Here is a 21,477-nt window from a genome sequence, read left to right on the forward strand (position 1 = left end):
AGGGCTCCGCCCGGAAGATTGGGGTTGCGGGCCTCGGGCCACGGTAGCAGGGCCACGGGACTTGCAGCGCTCGGACAGGGGAGCGGTACCGCGGGGTTGCGGGGCTCCAGCTGGGAGAGCGGGTCCGCGGGGACCATGGGCTCCGCCGGGGGAGCGGGACGGCAGGGTTGCGGGCAGGGATGGCTCTAGACCCCAGCGCGCCAAGCGCGCGCTTGGGGCAGGGTCCCATGGGAGGGCGGCAGGCGGCTCCGGTGGACCTCCCGCAGGCATGCCTGCGGAAGGTCCGCTGGTCCCGCGGCGTCGGTGGACCTCCTGCAGACTTGCCTGCGGAGGGGCCGCGGACCAGCGGCCCCTCCACAGGCACGTCTGCAGGAGGTCCACTGGCGCCGCGGGACCGCTGACTGCCCGAGTGTGCCCCGCGGCGCGCCGCCCTACATGGGGCGGCGGAAATCCTAGAGCTGCCCCTGCTGCCGGGGGGCAGCACCCCAGCTAAAGGGGCACCGGGTCCAGGGAGGGACAGGGGGACCAGAGGACAGGTGGATCACTGGCCTGCAGAGGGTGCTCTGGAGCTGGAATGAGCTAATTCCCAGAAGTCACCAGCAGGCGGCGCTGCAGGGGTGAGTCTGCAACTCTACAAGCTGTTTAAACAAGGACGCTCTTACTCGTGCGTTGGTTCAGTCTATATTTTATTGCCATTGTTATCTTGGTGAAAATCCCTGTTTCACCACTCAGTGCTGTGCTGATCAGAGTATTGAAAGTCATTAAATTAAACTGCATTAAAACAAAACTCATTTCATGCAACTTCAGGGTCAGTGAAAGTTCTCAGCTATAACATTTCTTAAAGAAGCCAACAACATACCTACCCAGAATACACGTTAATGATGATTCCACCCACATGATAATTAGTTGCTGAAATTTGATTCAAATCCCACATGGCATGTTTAGAAACAAGGGTTCCAAAAAAGGAGAGACCTCGTTAAACAGAAAATGTTGATGCTCTGGTGCATTTGTGGTTGTGTTAAAATTGAATACTGTAACTTTAAATGTTGGGCAGGGTTCCTGGGCATGCTTGCATGCTAGGGAGCTCGGTAGGGCATAAGAACATAAGAACGGCCGCACCGGGTCAGACCAAAGGTCCATCTAGCCCAGTATCTGTCTACCAACAGTGGCCAATGCCAGGTGCCCCAGAGGGCGTGAACCTAACAGGCAATGATCAAGTGATCTCTCTCCTGCCATCCATCTCCACCCTCTGACAAACAGAGGCTAGGGACACCATTCTTACCCATCCTAGATAATAGCCATTTATGGACTTAGCCAGCATGAATTTATCCAGTCCCCTTTTAAACATTGTTATAGTCCTAGCCTTCACAACCTCCTCAGGTAAGGAGTTCCACAAGTTGACTGTGCGCTGCGTGAAGAAGAACTTCCTTTTATTTGTTGTAAACCTGCTGCATATTAATTTCATTTGGTGACCCCTTGTTCTTGTATTATGGGAATAAGTAAATAACTTTTCCTTATCCACTTTCTCAACATCACTCATGATTTTATATACCGCTATCGTATCCCCCCTTAGTCTCCTCTTTTCCAAGCTGAAGAGTCCTAGCCTCTTTAATCTTTCCTCGTATGGGACCCTCTCTAAACCCCTAACCATTTTAGTTGCCCTTTTCTGAACCTTTTCTAGTGCTAGAATATCTTTTTTGAGGTGAGGACACCACATCTGTACACAGTATTCGAGGTGTGGGAGTACCATGGATTTATATAAGGGCAATAAGATATTCTCCGTCTTATTCTCTATCCCCTTTTTAAGGATTCCTAACTTCCTGTTTGCTTTTTTGACCGCCTCTGTACACGGCGTGGACATCTTCAGAGAACTATCCACGATGACTCCAAGATCTTTTTCCTGACTCGTTGTAGCTAAATTAGCCCCCATCATGTTATATGTATAGTTGGGGTTATGTTTTCCAATGTGCATTACTTTACATTTATCCACATTAAATTTCATTTGCCATTTTGTTGCCCAATCACTTAGTTTTGTGAGATCTTCTTGAAGTTCTTCACAATCTGCTTTGGTCTTAACTATCTCGAGCAGTTTAGTATCATCTGCAAACTTTGCCACCTCACTGTTTACCCCTTTCTCCAGATCATTTATGAATAAATTGAATAGGATTGGTCCTAGGACTGGCCCTTGGGGAACACCACTAGTTACCCCTCTCCATTCTGAGAATTTACCATTAATTCCTACCCTTTGTTCCCTGTCCTTTAACCAGACATCAGTCCATGAAAGGACCTTCCCTTTTATCCCATGACAGCTTAATTTATGTAAGAGACTTTGGTGAGGGACCTTGTCAAAGGCTTTCTGAAAATCTAAGTACACTATGTCCACCGGATCCCCCTTGTCCACATGTTTGTTGACCCCTTTAAAGAACTCTCTCTATATATAGGGCTGCACACAATCGGAGTGTAACAGCTGCCAGTCAACAGGTACCCAGTGAGTTGTGCCTCTCTGTTATAGGCAGTAGCCTGCGTTCTCTTCCTCTGAGTTTTGGGTTCTTACGTGTTGTTGTTCGGGCTCCTAAGAAACAAATTAGCAAGACTTTGCGAACGTCCATCAAGAGTATTTTATATTTTCTTTAACTTGTCTGCTTGTGTGCCACAAACCGTGAAAGGCACAATCTCATCCAAAATAAAATACACTTATGAAGCCAAATGTCCTTTTGAAACAAAAATTGGAACCATTTCATTCTGGTCAGGTTGATCTTACTGAAGCACTTCACTTTTCCTTCCCCTTTCACAGGGAGGAGCCTAAATTAGGTTTCCCTAAATCCATGATTGGAATAGCGACGCAAAGCCTCACTAGAAGCCAAGCAGCTCGGAAAGAATGGGATGATCGCAATATAGTAGAACCCTGTTTATCTAACCCTCCATTATCCGGTTCTCCGTATTAACCCAACAACCAGCGCACAGGTCCAGAAGTGGGCATTCTCTCCTATGGTCCCTAGATGGCGCTGCAGCCTGGCACGTTCCCATTCATCCGATTATCGACGTTTTGGTTAACCAATCTGGCTCTGGCCCCAACTCGATGGGATAAAGGGGGTTCTGCTCTCCTTGTGAGCGATCGTTTGATGCAGGGGATCTGCTGCTGGTGTTATTCCTTGTGGAAAAGTACAGATTGCAAAACTGATGGGAGGGGCCTTTTGAGGTGGTAGGGAGGGGTCATGCTGTTACCTGCAATGTACACAGGCCCCACAGCAGGGACGCACCTCGGACTGTGCATATAAACAGCTTAAAAGTGCATCACAACAGTGAAGCTGTTGTCAAGATGCCATTCTGTGCAGAGGATTGTAAGACAGCCCCTGTTCCTGATCTGAGGCCTGAATGCCATAGGGATATCCCACTCGAGAGCTTTGAGGTGTGTGAAGGGGTCACCATAAGTGAAAATACAGAGGTCATGGCTGTGCTGCAAAGTCACTAGCAGGTATGATGAAGCAGGCCAGGCCAGGCCCACAAAAGTTGCCTAAGTTGAACACTGTGGGATCACAACTTGCACCCAGCAAAGCCTCCCACAGAACTGGTACATTGCAGCAGCAAGTTTATAAGGAGATGGTAAGCCTGCTTACAACACTCCTTCTCTTACCTCCATATTACAAGTAGCAAACAGAGGCAAAGGAAGCCTAAACCCAGGGGTTTTAAAGGTATTTAGGCCACATAAATCCCATGGATTTCAATGGGAATTAGGAACTGAAATCCCTTTAAAAAATTGGCCCAAAGTGATTTGCTCAAGATCACAAAGGAAGTCTGCAGCGGGGGCGGAATTTAAACTCAGACCCCTCAAGTCTTAGGCGAGTGCGATAACCTCTGGATCATCCTTCTTTTCCCCTGTGTGTGTCTAATGACATGTTTCTGTCTATCTAACCCCAGACATAACCATGTCTCTGTCTATCTAGCCCCATCGCAAAACATCCGTCTGTCTAGTGTCTACCTGTCTGTCCCCAAACAGAACCATCTGTCTGACTATCTAGCTATAAAAACACCTCTCCATGTGCACCTCCCTTTATTTAATAATACAGGGATTTCAGGTGGGGGCTGTGGGAACTGAGATAATAGTGGTGGCAAACGGAAATAATTACAGTCTGAGCATCTCCTCTTTATATCATCTGCTAAGTTAACCAACATAGTTCAGAAGGTAGTGAAACAAGCAGGGGGAGGTGTCTATATTGCAGAAATCACATATCAGTGCATAAAGGAGAAGCTGTAACACAGTTACTGGACACTGTTTTTCAAGGGACATGGTGCCTTCCTTCATTATCGGGCTCAAGTTCCATTTCCATATTGTTTTCTCCTGTAAATCATATGATGTTATGCAGAAATTTCTGCACAATGACTTAATGAGCGAGAACTAGCTCATATCTGCACTCCAGTACTGATCAGAAAAAACAATCCCCATATTGATGTAAGCAGAGTCAGGATGAGCTGTACCCTGACATCTAGTGGTAAATTATGAGGAGTGGGCAAAGGAATTTCAAGAATGTGCATTTGCATTGGTAAACCCACTCCACTTAGCATAACACACAGCAGCCTGGGATGGTTATTTTCACAGCTGTGGGATCCCCAATTTCTTTGTTATTGGGGCAGGAAGGAAAAAAAGTGCTGTCACCTTAATTATGTGAATGAGGAACTATGAGACTGCTTTATGACAGAAGTGACTCAACCTACATTAAATAGTACTTGCTAGACAAGGGACATGGGTTCCAACTCCCAGTGAATGGAGAGAGGTTGGGGACTGGTGTGTGTACTTGATGGTATGGGCCCCTTTTGAGGGCCTGGAACACCAATTGCATATCCTCCTCTCTCCACTGTTGAAGAGCAGAGCTAATTTTGAATCCTTTAGGAGTCCATCTAGAGACTGCTGACCTGAATTCACGTTGGGTCAATGGTGTACCAGCACCAGGGCTCCCCTACTACAAGCTGAAACCGCTAAGAGCTGAAATCACTAAAAGAGCTAAGCTTACTGAGCTGAGATTACTGAGTGCTGTGTTAATTAGTGGGGGAGCCTGAAGATCTATCGCGAAGCGGCTGGCAGAGCAGAGCAGTCTGCAGCACGTTGGAGCAGCCCATGGAATAGTGAGCAGGGTGGAGCGGTTCACGGGTCGGCTGGAGGAGTGGCACAGCTGGTGGAGTGGAACCAGTCGTGGTGAACGCTGCAGCAGAACTGCACGGAGAGGCAGAGCAGTCAGCCCTGGCCCACGTAAGGTGCCCCTTAACACCCTGTGTGTGCGCCCCCCCATTTCCACTTAGGCTGGGGGGGGGGTAAAACTCTGCAGATAAACTTTTGAACTCTGGGGTGGCACTGACCAGAGAGAGAGACTTTTGGGTTGTTGGACTTTGGGGTGATTGGACTTAAGACCCTAAGGGGGAAAGGACAGTGCCAAATGTACTTGGAGGTGGGTTTTGCTTATGGTTTGTGTATAGTCCTGTTTGTGGTGTCTCTCCAACGTGATGCCGCATTGTTCCCTCCTTTATTAAAAGGATTTTGCTACACTTGGACTCTGTGCTTGCGAGTGGGAAAGTATTGCCTCCTAGAGGTGCCCGGGGGGGTGATATGTAATTGTCCCAGGTCACTGGGTGCGGACTCGAGCCGGTTTTGCCTTGTGTTATTGAAACGGAACCCCTTGATACTGAACCCGGCCCTTGTTGCTGCCAACTCAGAGGGGCAGAAGGGTTACATTTACATACAGTGAGGAATAATTTTCTGGTGTATTGTCCTCCTCAGGGCATCCTTCACCCCCTTGTTCCTCAGGCTGTAGATCAGGGGTTCAGCAGGGGGATCACAAGGGTATCGGACACGGCCACCATTTTCTCCCAGTCCACTGAGCTGCCAGAGGAGGGTCGTAAATATGTAAAGGTCAGGGTCCCATATAAGATGGAAACGACAGTCAGGTGGGAGGCACAGGTGGAGAAGGCTTTGTGCCTTCCTGCCGTGGAGCGGATCCTCAGGATGGCAAAGATGATGTAAGTGTAGGAGATGAGGATGGTGAAAATGGTGCTTATTGTTTCTATGGCTGAAAAGATGAAATGCACTCGCTTATTGATACGAAAGTCAGAGCAGGAGATTTCTTGGAGTGGGTGAATATCGCAGAAGAAATGATTGAGGACAGTGAAGTGGCCGAAGGACAGACTGAATTCAGTACACGTATGCACAGTGGCATTGACACAGGCGCTTAGGGAAGAGCCAGCCACCAGCTGGAAGCAGACTCTCTTGGACAGGATGACATAATAAAGCAATGGGGTGCAGACGGCCACAAAGTGATCGAAGGCCGTCACAGACAAGAGGCAAAGCTCATTGTTGGCACAGAAGGAGAAAAGGAAAAACTGAACCACACCCCCAGGGAAAGAAATGTCTTTACTCATCACTAGGGAACTGAGCATCGCCTTGGGGGCAATCCAGAGGAGGAGACAACATCTAAGAGGGACAAGTTGCTGAGGAAAAAGTACATGGAGCTGTGGAGTTGGGAGTCAATGCTAATCAGCACAATCACCCAGACATTCCCCACCAGCGTGCAGAAAAAAATGGCAAAGAAGAACACAAAGAGGATGTTTTGCAGCTTTAGACTGTCAGTGATTCCCCGGAAAATGAAGCCAGTCACTCTGGTGCAGTTTCCGGGAGCCATTTCTCCTGTCACTGTGCTTTGTGTCAAAGAAGAGGCAGAGGAGGGGATAGAAGCAATGGGTACCACAACAATAAATCTGATGTACAGTGGAGACTCGTGTTCTCTCTTAAGGGATGCCGAAACAACGGAAATTCAATTTAGTCAGAGATTCCAAAGCCCATTTTCATTATCTAGACCAGTGGATTTTTTTCTCATTTGTGGATGAATCCAAAATTTTGAATGGAGGTGGAAATTGTAGACACAATCTGTGGACCCCTAGGAATCCACGACCCACAGGTTGAAAAGCAGTGTTCTATGGTAACAACCACCTTTGGAGGACCCCTTAGGTATAGTCTGTGGATCCCAAGGTGTTCGCAGACGATAAATTCAACACCCCCAATCTAGTCTAATTGCTGGTATAACACAGGTCATAATTTTTTTCCAATAGTTTTCATTGTAAAGTAGAGCATGTCTTTTAAAAAATCATCCAATCTTGAATTAAAAATCGTCCGTAAACTGAGTATCCACCACAACCCTTGGTAAATCATCCCAAGAGTTAATTACCCTCCCTGTTAAGAGAGGCTTTTTATGTCGAGTTGGTGAAAATTCCCACGTGTCTCCTTGGAAAGTGTTGAGCTTTTATTAATAAAACCCCAAATCCAAATGATTTTGGCGCTGGTCTATTTTGGGTGAAATCTGAAGTATTTTGGAGCAACTGGGAGATGTAGCCAAACCAACAAGATGGGCCTATAAAGGAGACTGGAAGCCTGAGGAACTTCAGCTGGACAGATCAGCATGTGGACTGCTCAGTGCTGAAGATGTTTGAGAACAGGTCAGAGAAACACCCATCGGGATGTTTACTTGGTGTTACTTGGTCTTGCCCCAGCATGGGGAGCCTGACTAAACTCCATGAGGTCCCTTCCACCCTACAGTGCTAGAACTCCCGAGTAACAATATTTGTATTGATTATTGTGATTTTATTTTATTTTATTTGTTGTAAAAATGCTGACATTTCCATGGAAAAGTTCAATGCAAAAGAGATTTGTTTGTTTTTGTGCGAGGAGGTCAATTTTCATCCATTTCCTAGGAATGTAGTGTTCCCACTCACTGTAGGAGGGTCTGATCCAAAACAGATTGACGCCAAGGGGAGTTTTTCCATTTCTTTCACTGTGGTTTGGGTCAGGTTGTTTGTTAATATCAGTTTTTATCATCTTTCCAGCTAGCAGAGTGAGTAGCAAGGCAAGGTAACACTCAGTGTATTTGAACCTTCTGCACTCCCTAAAGCAGGAGATCTTCAAGGCAAAGAGATTAGTAAAGTTCACACCGAATTATAAATGTACATGAACTCAGAGAGGAAAAAACACGTCCTCTTTTACTGAACTATTCAGTATGAGATTTGAATGCCCTGAAATCAGGAAATTGAAAGCAGGGTCTAAATTCCCAAGATGTTTGTGACAGCTTTACCTGCCTTTAATTGATTAGTAGAATCCTAGAATATCAGGGTTGGAAGGGACCTCAGGAGGTATCTAGTCCAACCCCCTGCTCAAAGCAGGACCATTTCCCAACTAAATTATCCCAGCCAGGGCTTTGTCAAGCCTGACCTTAAAAACCTCTAAGGATGGAGATTCCACCACCTCCCTAGGGAACCCAGTCCAGTGCTTCACCATCCTCCTAGTGAAATAGTGTTTCCTAATATCCAACCTAAACCTCCCCCACTGCAACTTGCAACCATTACTCCTTGTTCTGTCATCTGCTACCACTGAGAACGGCCTAGCTCCATGGACTTTGGAACCTCCCTTCAGGTAGTTGAAAGCAGCTATCAAATCCCCCCCATATTCTTCTCTTCTGCAGACTAAACAAGCCCAGTTCCCTCAGCCTCTCCTCATAAGTCATGTGCTCCAGCCCCCTAATCATTTTTGTTGCCCTCCGCTGGACTCTTTCCAATTTTTCCACATCCTTCTTGTAGTGTGGGGCCCCAAACTGGACACAGTACTCCAGATGAGGCCTCACCAATGTTGAATTGAGGGGAATGATCACATCCCTCCATCTGCTGGCAATGCCCCTACTTATACAGCCTAAAATGCCATTAGGCTTCTTGGCAACAAGGGCACACTGCTGACTCATATCCAGCTTCTCGTCCACTGTAACCCGTAGGTCCTTTTCTGCAGAACTGCTTCCTAGCCATTCGGTCCCGAGTCTGTAAGAGTGAATGGGATTCTTCCATCCTAAGTGCAGGACTCTGCACTTGTCCTTGTTGAATCTCATCAGGTTTCTTTTGGCCCAATCCTCTAATTTCTCTCGGTCCCTCTGTATCCTATCCCTCCCCTTCAGCATATCTACCACTCCTCCCAGTTTAGTGTCATCTGGAAACTTGCTGAGGGTGCAGTCCACGGCATCCTCCAGATCATTAATGAAACAACATCCATAATAAAATGGCATGACCAGTCCACTGGGCAACTCAGCCAATGCAAAATACAGCCAGGCCCACTCCACGTGGGCGCCTACCTGAAATCTTTTTAAAGGTAAAGTTATGGAGCCCGATCCTGAGTTGCTATAAACTGGAATAGCTGGTGGACTTTTCATTCAAGCACTTTAATACTTTGAGATCATTTTGGGTTAAAGTCTTGCAAATAAAAACATGGTGAACAATATATTTGCATGAATATTCAGTCATTTCCCTGAGATATGCATCTTCTGCACAAACTGGTCTTTTCTGGCTGCTTTTTATTACAGCTCCTAGTTTTTTTTTCAGATTTGCCCATCTATGGTTATGAACAAGGTCTCCAGTAACAAAGTTTTTGCATTTCTCCATGAGACAAAGAAACACCAAAGATAGGAATCAAAATTTCCATATGGAAATGGAAGCATAAAGTCACACTCATCTGGAAGCCCCATTTCCTAGTAAGGTGGCTATTTTGGTACTAGATTTCTACAATTCTTTACCTTATCAATGTGAAAAATTAAAACGCATGCGCACGCACGCACATACACACACGTTTCAATTGTCCTGTTGGGACTAATCACGTTTCACCATAATAGGAACCCATGAGAAAACATCAAGAGAAAAAAACATTATATTAAACAGACAATTGAAAAATAAAGGATTTTTTCCCCCAAATAGAATATTAATATATTATTATATCCGTTATCATTTCCAGGTTTCAGAACTGCTCCTAAAACATCATCAACTCTTACCTTGTTGTAACAGAGCAATATCCAGAACACTTTCAAATGTCGTGTTCCCTCCTAACTGTGATGTAAGGTGGGATAGAAAAGAAATTAATTCAAGAATCATTTCCAGGTAGAAAGAGCCAAAGTTGCTATTAAAGTTAAAATATTTAATCTCTAAGTGAATCCCACTAATACTGTAGCTATTTCGAGAAAGTGAACTGAATGACAATGGCAGAGAAAAAGAATTACTTTAAAAAGAAGGAGATGAGCATTTTGGAATTTCCAAAGGCTGCTTGCTTTGAAGCAATTGACAATTGCAAATGTTTCCCCCCGCCCCAAGTCAGCATTTTAGAAATGCCAACCACAAACAATGCAAAGTCAACAATTGCAAATATAATTTTCTTCTTATGAAACTAAAAGGCCAAGTGTCACCACAGCTAGCTGATCTATGGCGGGGGGTGCTTGGAGTGGTAGATTTAAGCCTCATATTAGCACTCTAGCACCTTTCCATAACTAAACCTGGAGCTATGCAATTTATAAGAAGTCAATTAAAACCACAAAGTAGGAATAAACTCTGATAAGTTCAATAACCAGCATTCTTGTTGAAATCAATAAGATTACGTTCACACTGGTTCACTGTATATTAACTGAGGAGACATGAATGAAGAGCAAAGTTAAGCAGCGAGAGCTGAATTAAAACTATGGGTGAAACCCTCATGCCTGCTCTGGCTTATTGCACAGCCTACAACTGGAGTTCTGCAGTGGGGAAGCAGAGGCAGCAAGTGAGTTTGGAAAAGCTTCCACCTCCAAAGGAAAGGACCCTAATGAATACTAAGGAAAACATCTCCCTCTCTCCCGTGCTCACATGCAGTATCTTATCATTCTGTACAACCTACGGCTACAAATCTCTATAATTTACCGTGAGTGAGTGGAGGCAGTGGGAGGACCAGCCTGTCCTTAGAAGATATGACTTTAGCAGAGTCATAAAGCAGCTTCCTAGAGAATACCCACTGATCTCCACCTAAAGGGCCACAATGAATTGCAGGTCAAACAGCATCAAGAAAAATGTTTCCCTTGGAAGCTAGGTGGGTCCAGAAGTTCCTGTTCCTTCTCCCGCTTCAAACTAAGAAGAAAACTCAACTATGCAAGAGAGATTTCATTCCATTGTTGGTGTGTATCCACCCCGAACCCATGAGAGCTTCCATGGGGGCCAAGAATGGTGCACTGGGGAAGCCCATTCCATACTGTACTGTCTTTTTTCACAATCTTCTCTCTCCAGGGCTGTCAACTGGGAATATTTCACCAGCACAAAACCCACTCTGGGAAATTTTAAATGAAAATGTTTGATATGCAAATAAATGAAGCACATTTTTAGGGAAAAAAAAGAAAAAAACATCCATTGAACAAGATTCTTTGAAACCAAGGGGTAATTTTAAACAGACTATTTTCATCTCCATATGCACAGCGTATAAAATCTTTTAACTCAGTACAGCACAATGGACCAGACACTCAGTTGGTATAAATCACCGTAGCTCTGCTGATGCTGATGGATCCGTGACAACTGACACCAGGTGATGATATGTCCTGATATTCCCAAACTCTGACATGCAGCGTTCAGGATAGTTTAGGCAGTTGGTCCCATTTCACTGCAAGTTATTTTGTGAGAGAAAATGAAGACAACATTTTGGGGTCAAAAGCATCAGCACTTTGAGAGCAGAAAAACAATCTTTTCTCTTGGTCGACGGAATGGATTTTGAAGCTTTCATCAGGTATTAGAACTGAAAGGAAAAGAGACCACTCACCTTAGTCTTTGCCTCGTAATGTTAATACTTGTTGCAAGACAGATCTCTCTTTCTTGAACTCAAATGGATTGTATAAGGGGTAACTGGAGGTGGGGTTTATTTGTTCTGCCAACACAAGAGGACAGAATAGCAGGGCTGGAAGGGACCTCAGGAGGTATCTAGTCTAACTCCTTGCTCAAGGTAGGACCCATCCCCAAACAGAATTTTACCCCAATTCCCTTGATGGCCTCCTCAAGGATTGAACTCAGAAGCCTGGATTTAACAGGCCAATTCTTAAACCACTGAGTTTTTCCTCCTCAGGGTGCTGAATCTCAGGTCAGGCACAGGTGGGGTATGTGTCTCATTAAAATACCAGTTGCGTCGCTATACACCAATATATGGTCTTCAAATATTGTTCAAGTTCTTAGACGTGTTGATGCTTCTCTTTGCCTTTCCCTCTGTTTCATGCAGTTCATGTATCTAAAAATCCCCCCTAGCAAGAAGCACATCCAATCACAAATACACTTAGAGGAGCACGGCAAGATTTTAATCAATATCTGCCAGGATTAAAGCTGTGAAGACGGTTTCTTTCAAAGCAGCAGGACTAGACGTCTGTGTGTCGCTCAGCCAAAGGGCAATGAGCATTCTGCTGCTCAGCGCTGAGCGAGAAGGAACATTTGCAGCAGCAGCATGAGAGGGTCCAGGAGTCCAGTAAAAAGTCAGGAAATGCAGCTGCACGTGCCTGTCCGATTCAGATCTCGATTGAGCGCTGCCAAGGGCCTCCAGCAAAGAGCCTGTCCTGCCACATGCCATTTAGCTGAGCCCTGGCGGGATCCTTATCAGGCAGGATAACGAGGGTGATGCTGCAGCTGAGAACAGGGAAGATCCTGCCAATGTCCCTAAAGGCCAGGATGTGACCTCACATTAGATCAGGAGGACCAGTTTGGAGACGGATAGCAGTGAAAACTCTGCAGAGAGGGATGTGCCTGGCCAGAGACTGGAAGTCCAGGTGGTTACTGCAGCTCTCTAACCCCTCCCTCCCATTGTTTTCTAGAGAAATTGGACTTTCAACACTGAGGATTTGGTAGGTTATGGCCAAATAATTTACTGTCCTGGATATTACGCCCTGCATTGTAGTGTGTGTCTGGGGGGTAGTGCAGACGCCACAACATTTGCATGGCCTCCGCTCCCTTCCCCTCCCCTCCACCAGCCTCTGCTGGGCACAATCCCAAGTGGATGCAGGGCACTCGGGGGAAAGGTTTCGGAAAAGCCAGCTTTGCTGTTTATCCAAGAGTTCAGAGTATGGGCTGTACGGCTTGTGCTGAAGCCCACGGTCTGTAGCAAGTTCACGACTAGAAATCAGTGCCCCCCTGTCTGTTTCACCACGGGCAGGCAGGTGGGGGGTGGAGGGGTTCAAACACGGCTTGGATCAATGCTCTCCATCCTAGCTCAGGCTTTGGTTGGTTTCCTTCGTTTCCCCCCAGTCCTGGTAGCTTATTCTGGGAAGTTTCTCAGGCAGCAGTAATTCTCCATGGCCTTTCAAGAGAACTGGGAGTGCAAACCTGCTCGGACCTCCATAATAGCCAGGTCCCTACCAAATTCAGGGCTCACTTTGACTAATTTACAAACTCTCTGGCCTTGAAATTGACCAACGTCATCATTTCGATGTTTCCACCTGACATTTCCTGGTATTGTAACCATGGGGGTCCCCACCAACCTGGGAGAACGGGGGAGTTCAGAGGTTGTTGTGGGGAGGGTCACAACATTGCCACCCTCACTTCTGTACTGCCTTTAGACCTGGCTCCAAGGGCAGCAGCCAGCAACCTTTCTGAAGCTAGAGGAGGTTCCCAGATGTGCAGGTGGGTCCCTGCTTTTGGGAGCACCTCAGCTCCTACCGTCTACTTGGGAGCACCTCGGCTCCTACCATTTTCAGGGCATCCAGAGAAATGGACCCCTGAGCCCCAGAAGGACCTGCAAAGGAAGCCCTGAGGCGCCGCTGCAGATGCCGGGCAGAAGCTCCGAGCCCAGGCACCCAGAGCGCCAGCAGGAGTGGGGGGAGAATGAAAGTCCTGAGCCCACTGCCCCAGCACTGGCTGCAGCCACAGGGGGCCAGAAGCTCTGAGTCAGGGCACCCAGAGACGTGAGTGGAGCAGAAGCTGCCAAGGCCAAAGCCCTGAGCCCAACACCAGGCTGATGCAGCGCGCTCACTTCTGCATTTCCTCTGCAGGTGTGTCTGATATCCCCATGGAGAGGAAGTCCTGTCCCCAGATGGGCAGAGAAACAGCTAGGAGGCCCCTACTGGGTTCTCCTGGCTGGGGGGTCCAGCAGGACGGGGAGATCAGATTTTACGGGGCAGGGCTAATTCGATCTAGCCAAAAAAGGCACAACAAGAACCAACAGCTGCCAGCTGAAGCCCGAGAAATTCAAATGAGACGTAGGCACACATTTCTGACAGTGAGGGAGACTAGCCACTGGAAGAAATTACCCAGGGGAGAGGTGGAGTCTCTGTTTCCTGGTGTCCTACCATCATAACTGGTTGGGAAGGTGCCTTTTAGTGACTTACAAGCAATTGGGCTTCATATGGTGCAAAGTGTGTGAAATTTCATAGCCTGTGAAATAGAGGCCAGATTAGGAGATCAAATTGTTTCATAACCTCTATGAAAAGCTCAGTGAGGAACAGACTCTGCTGTTTTACTGGTTGGCCTGCTTGCTCCCCAGAATCAATAATGAGCAAGTGGGGTGATCTGGGGTGCAGCTCAAACATCCAGCTGGGCTGGCCAGGGGCAGACATCAGGCCTGCCAGGGAAAGGTGGGTGTGGCAGTGACTTCACAAAGGCCTTTGGCAGGAACTCAGCCTATTGGGCAAAGATGATGAGGCGTCTGTGACCTCACAGAGCTCCCTTGCCAACAGCCAGGCAGGACAGGGATGCGGGGCAGGGGGAACCTCGGAGAGCCCTGTAGCCTTGCTGCAGCAAGCCTCCAGCTCGCGGTCTCTTACTCAGGACCAAGAGACGTTGGTGTGCAGGAGATTCAGTGCATGTGTTTTTCATTCCAAACATTCATTTGTTTCAAAGACGTTGTCATCTGTGTAGAAGGTAAGAAAAAATATAGGTTCTAGATATAGATACAAGATAGGGGACTCTATCCTAGCAGATTCAAAGGCATCACCACCCTCCTAGGGAAAAAGTTTTTCCTGATATCCGAGCCTTCCACACTGCAACTTGAGAGCATTGCTCCTTGTTCTGTCATCTGCCAGCTCTAAGATTTCATGAGAATCAATCTTTCATTAGGAAAATAATTAAAAAATGCAAATACAAAACACTTTGAGTGAAATCAACCCCTCCTGATCTTTAGTGTCTGCGGTGCGGGCCTTGGGGGCCAGACTGAGACCCTCATGGGCTAGTAACACCCAAGAAGCCAGTAAAATAATTCCAGTTCTCTTAGCATCCAAGCCTCCCTAATCCAAGGAACACCTGAGAGCTGCGGGAGACAGAGGGGTGCTGAGAATGTCTAACTCATGACTGAAAATACAGAGATGTGTTATTGGCTTTGGTTGGGGGACAAGTAACAAATCTGTCGGGATTCTTACCCCAAACAATAATCGCCCATTATCCTTTAGAGCACGAGGGCCCTAACGCGCCTGACTTGCTCAAATCTCTCTCCTGCTAGGGCTGAGAGAATTTTCTCCATCCCCCATGATACCGAGGGAAAGAGAAAAGAAGTGACCTCTCTTTGGTCACACAGCAAGGCCATGCCAGAGCTAGAAAGAGAAGCATAAGAAAGAAGTTGTATCAAAATGTTTTGCATTTCAAACTAACCGATTTCTTAAACAAAGGCAATTTGATGTGTGGTTCGTGAACTGAAATGATACATTCTAGTCTCCACATGTTTCTAGACTGATGAACCAGTAGATCTACCCCTTAGTTTTTATCCATAGATTGAGGGAGGAAAACAAGTTTGCCTATTTCGTGAATTCCCAATGGCTTTCTTGAATTTCAGCAAACTAGTCGATTGAACTGAACGATTTGAATAAACTGAAAGGAAGACAATATTTTCTGCACCTTTCAAGGAAGCTACTGCTGCCCGAAGCTGGGTTAGCATTTCAGCTAGCTTTGCTTCCAGGGCCTTAGCTATCACATCAGTGGTGCGACTGTCTGAAAAGCTTGGCAGTGAACATGTTCTACTGAATGTTATTTTTTCTCTTCTATTTAAATTATTTAAAAGATTGTCATAAATTGGGCCCTTATCAGAGGTTGTCAATTTCCAATATAATTATGACAGTGAGGGAGACTAGCCACTGGAAGAAATTACCCAGGGGAGAGGTGGAGTCTCTGTTTCCTGGTGTCCTACCATCATAACTGGTTGGGAAGGTGCCTTTTAGTGAATTACAAGCAATTGGGCTCAATAGGGCGCTAAGAGTGTGAAATTTCATAGCCCGTGAAATAGAGGCCAGATTAGGAGACTGAATTGTTTCACAACTGATGCCTCTATGAAAACCTCAGTGTGGGGTGCGGAACAGACTCTGCTGTTTTACTGGGTAGCCTGCTTGCTCCCCAGAATCAATAATGAGCAAGTGGGGTGATCCGGGGTGCAGCTCAAACATCCAGCGGGGCTGGCCAGGGGCAGAGGTCAGGCCTGCCAGGGAAAGGTGGGTGTGGCAGTGACTTCACAAAAGCTTTTGGCAGGAACTCAGCCCATTGAGCAAAGACAATTAGCTGGGAATTGGTCCTGCTTTGAGCAGGGGGTTGGACTAGACACCTCCTGAGGTCCCTTCCAACCCTGATAGTCTATGATTCTATGAGTGAGACGTCTGTGACCTCACAGAGCTCCCTTGCCAACAGCCAGGCAGGACAGGGATATGGGGCAGGGGGAACCTCACAGAGCCCTGGAGCCTTGCTGCAGCAAGCCTCCATCTTCCCTTTACCAGAGAAAGGTTATGAGCAGACAATGGCTGGAAGCTGAAGCTAGACCAATACACACTGGAAAGAAGGCGAGGAGGATTTTTAACATTAGAGTTTGGAGCAATTCACTGAGGGTTGTGCTGGATTATCCGCAACTGGCCTCCTTTAAAATCAAGCTTGGGTGTTTTACTAAAAACCTGCTCTAATTCCTATGGGAATTATTTTGAGGCACATTCTATGGCCGAAGTGAAAGAGAAAGTCAGACGACAGTGGTTTCCTCTGGGCTTGGAATTAATCTGTGACTCGCTGGGAGCGTTTGGAATGTGGCCATTTTGCTTCCCTCTTGTCCCTTCTTCTCAATTGGAAAACGGGCCACCAGAAAAGCCTGATTTCCACCCTGTGCCCCTTCCATTCGTGCTGTAAGCTGAAGGGCATTGTGACTGGAGAATGAATTCAGCCAGTCAGTGCTAACTCTCCACAGGTGATTTGCATAAGTCAGTAAATGAGTCCTCAGGTTTCCGTGGGAGCGATGCCCAAGGCAGGGCTCAGGCTTCGGGTTTACGCTCCGGGTTAGTGGAGTCAGGGAGTGACAGGTGGCTGAGTTACCTCTGGTGTCACAATGTTACTGCTCAGGTTCCTCTGCCTGCTGCACCAACTGGGCAGTGACTGTCAAGGGGAAGGTTTTGTGGATTTGAAACTTAGAAACCAGGAAGCGCAGGAGAGGACTGGCTTAGAGAGTTTGGCAGTAAAATGTAGGTTTTGTGGCAATATCCTGTGCAATTGCTACTGGATCTGGGATGGAGACAGCATTCCTGCCCCTCCCACCACCTCTTAGCTGGGCCTACATAAAAGAGACTAGCTAGAGTTTTGCACACTTGTTTGTTTGAGACTGAGCAAATAAGGCCCAACAAATTACTGCTAGGATGAATTTTGCTGCCTCCTCTCCTTGACTAGAATACAAGCAGTTTCTGATTCTCTCAGATGAAGCAGTTCTTCTAAAATCAAGGGCAAGACCAGTCAGTGGCTTTTTCACAACCTAACCCCGCCCCCAAAAGAGATTTTATTTTTATTTAAACTGGGTTTTTTAAATTTATATTGAAAAAGCTTTCTTTTAAACTTATCCAGTATAAAATTTGAAATGATGACAAGTGATGTTAAGGACTCTAGTTGCTCCAGCCTATTAAAGTAATTTAAATAACTACATATATGAAGAAGTCCATGTTTGCTGCCAAGTGTCAGGGGAAGTCAAAGCACTGAACTGTTGGAAGTCATTGCCTAAGCACCTGGGGGTCCAGAAGTTATTGAAACACTCAGCCATATTTTGGCAGCACTAGCCTCTTCTGCGGGTGCAGAAAGAATATTTTCTTCATTCCAGTTGATGCAGCTACTTCATTCAAATGTAAGAAACTGATTGGGAGTTGAAAAAGGATGAAGGCTTCTTTTCCCCTTGTAAAATATGAATAAAGGCTAGAGAGGAGGAGGTGTGAGCTACTACTTCTAAAATCTGGAAGGACGTTATGAGCAGGAACAATCAGTTCAGTGCACGAACTAGAGATACTTCTTTACCTCAGTTTGTTTGAAATGAAAACAAATGGTTCAGTCAACCTTTTTGTTTTTCTGTATCCTGCAAAACCAGCAAGTCAGCATGTTTCAATGAATCCCTATTCCTAGCATCATAGAAGACTAGGGCTGGAACAGACCTCAGGAGGTATCTAGTCCAACCCACCTGCTGCAGGCAGGACCAACCCCAACTTCATCATCCCAGCCAGGGCTTTGTCAAGCTGACCTTTAAAAACTTGTAAGGATGGAGATTCCACCACCACATTCCAGGGCTTCACCACCCTCCTAGTGAACTAGTGTTTCCTAATAGCCAAGCTAAGCCTTCCACAGTGCAACTTGAGACCGTTGCTCCGTGTTCTGTCATCGGCCACCACTAAGAATTTCATGAGAATCAATCTCTCATTAGGAAAATAACTCAAAAATACAACTACAAAACATTTGGAATGAAATCAATCCACCCTGACCTGTAGTGTCTGGGGGTGTGGGCCTCTGAGGCTAGACTGAGACCCTCATTGGCTAGAACCACCCAGTGAGCCAGTAACAATATCCACTCCTGTTACCGTCCAAGCCACCGCAGTCCAAGGAACAGCTGAGGGCTGCAGGAGACAGAGGGGTGCTGAGAAGGTCTAACTCATGACTGCCAACCCAGAGATGTGTTATTGGCTTTGGATGGGGGACAAGGAGCAAATCCATCAGTCACTACAACAGGTCCCACTCGGAGCCAGGGAGACTGGGAATCGAGTCCTGCTGGCACTGCCAGCTCTGGCTTTCTGGAGGAGGAGGAAGCCCCCAGCTCCCCTAGCTGACCCTGAGGCACCTTCTAGGCCCAAATGGAGGTGGCCCCGGTACAGCTATGGAGTGTCCCAGGAGCGTTCCACTAGTGGCATTGTATTGTTTTCACAGCCAGTTTAGAGCTCTGGTTTCTACCCCTTGCCCTGCTGGCAGGGCATTGAGCGTCACCCGTTGCCGGCCACCTGGGTGCGGAGAGCGAGGAGGGTGAAGGGAGGAGCAACCCCGAGCATCTGCCATTCAGCATCATCTGATCTAGAGTAAGTAAGTGGAGTTCTCCAGAGCCTCCCCAGTGTGGTGGGAATATCCCACCACTAGGGCTCCCAGCCCGCCCCTTGTCAGGGTTTGTTCCCCAGGTTAAGGTTTCCTGTGCCCTGCGGTGGGATGTGTCGGGAGGAGAAATTGCCTCAGCAGAGGGGAGGTGGGCAGGGGAGCAGGCAGGCTCGTTAATGAGAGGCTGCTTTGAAGCCAGACTCATGGCTGCTCCCCACTCACTTCCAGGATGAGGCGAATCAGGCAGATGCTCAGGAGGAAGGCCGGGCAGGTGGCTCCACAGCCAGAAGACATCAGCCAGCCTGCCCAGGTGGAGAGCGGCCCCTCTGTCCCCACAGGCGGGGAAGAGGCTCATGGCCAGGGGAAAGGGAGGAGCTGCTTCGCCTGCTGGAGGAGGCGGAAGACAGCAGCTCCTCTAGCTGACCCGGAGGCACCTTCTGGGCCGAAACGGAGGTGGCCCCAGGTTCAGCCGTGGAGCAGAGAGCCAGAGGATGGCAGAAGCCAGGGAAAGCAGCTCTGGGGCTTCCTTTTCAGGAAGCCAAGGATCCAGGAGCTGCGCCCCAGGGCCCAGCAGGAGCCGCCAACCATCGTGGCAGCTGAGGGGCCCTGCGCCAGCCCGACCCTGGCCCCAGAGGAGCCTCCCGCCGGCACCACCCTGGCCACGGAAGAGCCTCCCGCCGGCACCACCCTGGCCATGGAAGAGCCTCCTGCCGGCACCACCCTGGCCACGGAGGACTCCCGCCAGCCCCACCCTGGCCACAGAGGAGCCTCCTGCCAGCCCCAGCCTGGCGACTCAGAAGCCTCCCGCCAGCCCCAGCCTGGCACTTGTGGTGCCTCCTCCCAGCCCAGAGCAGGAGTTCAGTGACAGCACCAGCTCTGTATTCTCCTGCGGGTCCAGCAGCTCCTCCGTGGGGTCTGGGAGCCCTGTGTTTCAAGGCTCCCTCTTTGGAGGTGAGAGGAGACCCAGGGGAAAGGGAGGAGGACTGGGGCGGTGGGGACTAGTAACACCCTGTGCCCATCCGACCATCCCCCAGCCGGGGCCCAATCCACCCACCCGGTATCTGAGCCCTTCCCAGCCAGGAAGGAAACTCCCCCCGAACACCCTGGCGCAGGGGAGCAGCCTCCCCGTCTGGCAGGTGGGAACTGAGATGCAGAGGAAGGGCTGTGGGCCTGGTCACACAATCCTGGGTGTAGATCTGGGAAGTGGACTGGGTCCCGGCCTAGAGCCTTTCCCCCAGGGGCACCTTCGCTTCTGCCCCTTTATTCTCCCCTCCGGCTAGGGGGTCTCAGAGTGTGAAATGAACAGGGAGGGTGTCGGGGTCCTGGCACACAGCCTGGATGGGAGCTTCCCTTGGCTTGGACCCCAGGCTCAGAGACATCTTTGTCATCCCGCTGTCCTTCTGTTATTGCTAGGAAGGGAGTCCCCCGATGAGGGGTCTCCAGGCTCCAGTAAGTCATCCACATTCCCACCCGCATGTACCCCCTGCCCTGCCCTGCCCTCCGGTTTCTCACTGTTGACTCTGGCTGGACTCTTGACTCCGGTCTCTGGCTATGACTTTGGCGTGACCCTTCTTGGCTCCAGATTTGGGTTCTGAAACCCGGCTTGGTATTCTCCTTGCCTTTCTCTAGCCTTGCTCCAGGCCCTCCAGCCACCCGCTCCAGCCCTGCCTCCTCCCCGTCCTGATCTTCCCCGACACCGGCAATTTCGACCACCCAGCTTTGACCTCCAGGCTCCGGATGTGCCTGCACATAGTCAACACCTGGCTGCAGTAGACAGGCCTGTAGTGAGGCGGTCTGGCTCCCGGCCGCACCTGAGAGGGAGGAGCCAGAACAGCCGCCACAGTGGGCGGAGCTATTGCCGCCTGTCCCCGCCCCCCAGAAGTCAAGGGGTGGGACAGGAAGTATAAAAGCCTCGGCCCAGCGCTCAGTTGCAGCCCGGCGGCCAGAGAGGACAGACGCTCCTGACTGAGCTCCTGCTGGACCGAGCCTGCCCCGAGCCAGGTACCCCGAGGAGGACTGGCCGAGCCTACCCCGGGCCCGGTACACCGAGGAGCTACCTGAGTGTAACCCGGACCCGCATCCTGAGGAGCAGCCTGAGCTAGCCGACACTCAGCACGACGAGGAGCCCATGGTGTGGGACCCAGCGCCGGACACTGGTACTGAGCAGGTATCCATGCAGGGGGAAATGGAAAGTAGCCCGGGGGTAGATGACCCCAGTCTGGCTACAGAGGACGTTGAGCCGATATCGGTGTGTTTCGGTCAGGAACCCACCGACCCAGCAGCAGACTAACTGCTGCTGTTAGGGCCCCGGGCTGGGACACAGTGGAGTGGGTGGGCCTGTGTCCCCCCTGCCAC

General features: G+C 48.6%; 1 protein-coding gene across 1 annotated transcript; it reads right to left on the reverse strand.

Annotated features, from left to right (window-relative positions):
* Window positions 1-5,805: 5,805 nt before the first annotated feature.
* Window positions 5,806-6,426, reverse strand: LOC120403976 (olfactory receptor-like protein COR9). Its single transcript, XM_039535997.1, has one exon. It carries the CDS (start codon window positions 6,424-6,426, stop codon window positions 5,806-5,808), a length of 621 nt encoding a protein of 206 aa, XP_039391931.1.
* Between the last annotated feature and the right edge of the window lie 15,051 nt (window positions 6,427-21,477).

Source organism: Mauremys reevesii, linkage group 4 (assembly GCF_016161935.1).
Source record: "Mauremys reevesii isolate NIE-2019 linkage group 4, ASM1616193v1, whole genome shotgun sequence".
NCBI classification, from domain to species: domain Eukaryota; kingdom Metazoa; phylum Chordata; order Testudines; family Geoemydidae; genus Mauremys; species Mauremys reevesii.

Bases quoted from the DNA above. Each gene is read 5' to 3' on its own strand.
- LOC120403976 (XM_039535997.1), bottom strand. From the start codon at position 6,426: ATGCTCAGTTCCCTAGTGATGAGTAAAGACATTTCTTTCCCTGGGGGT.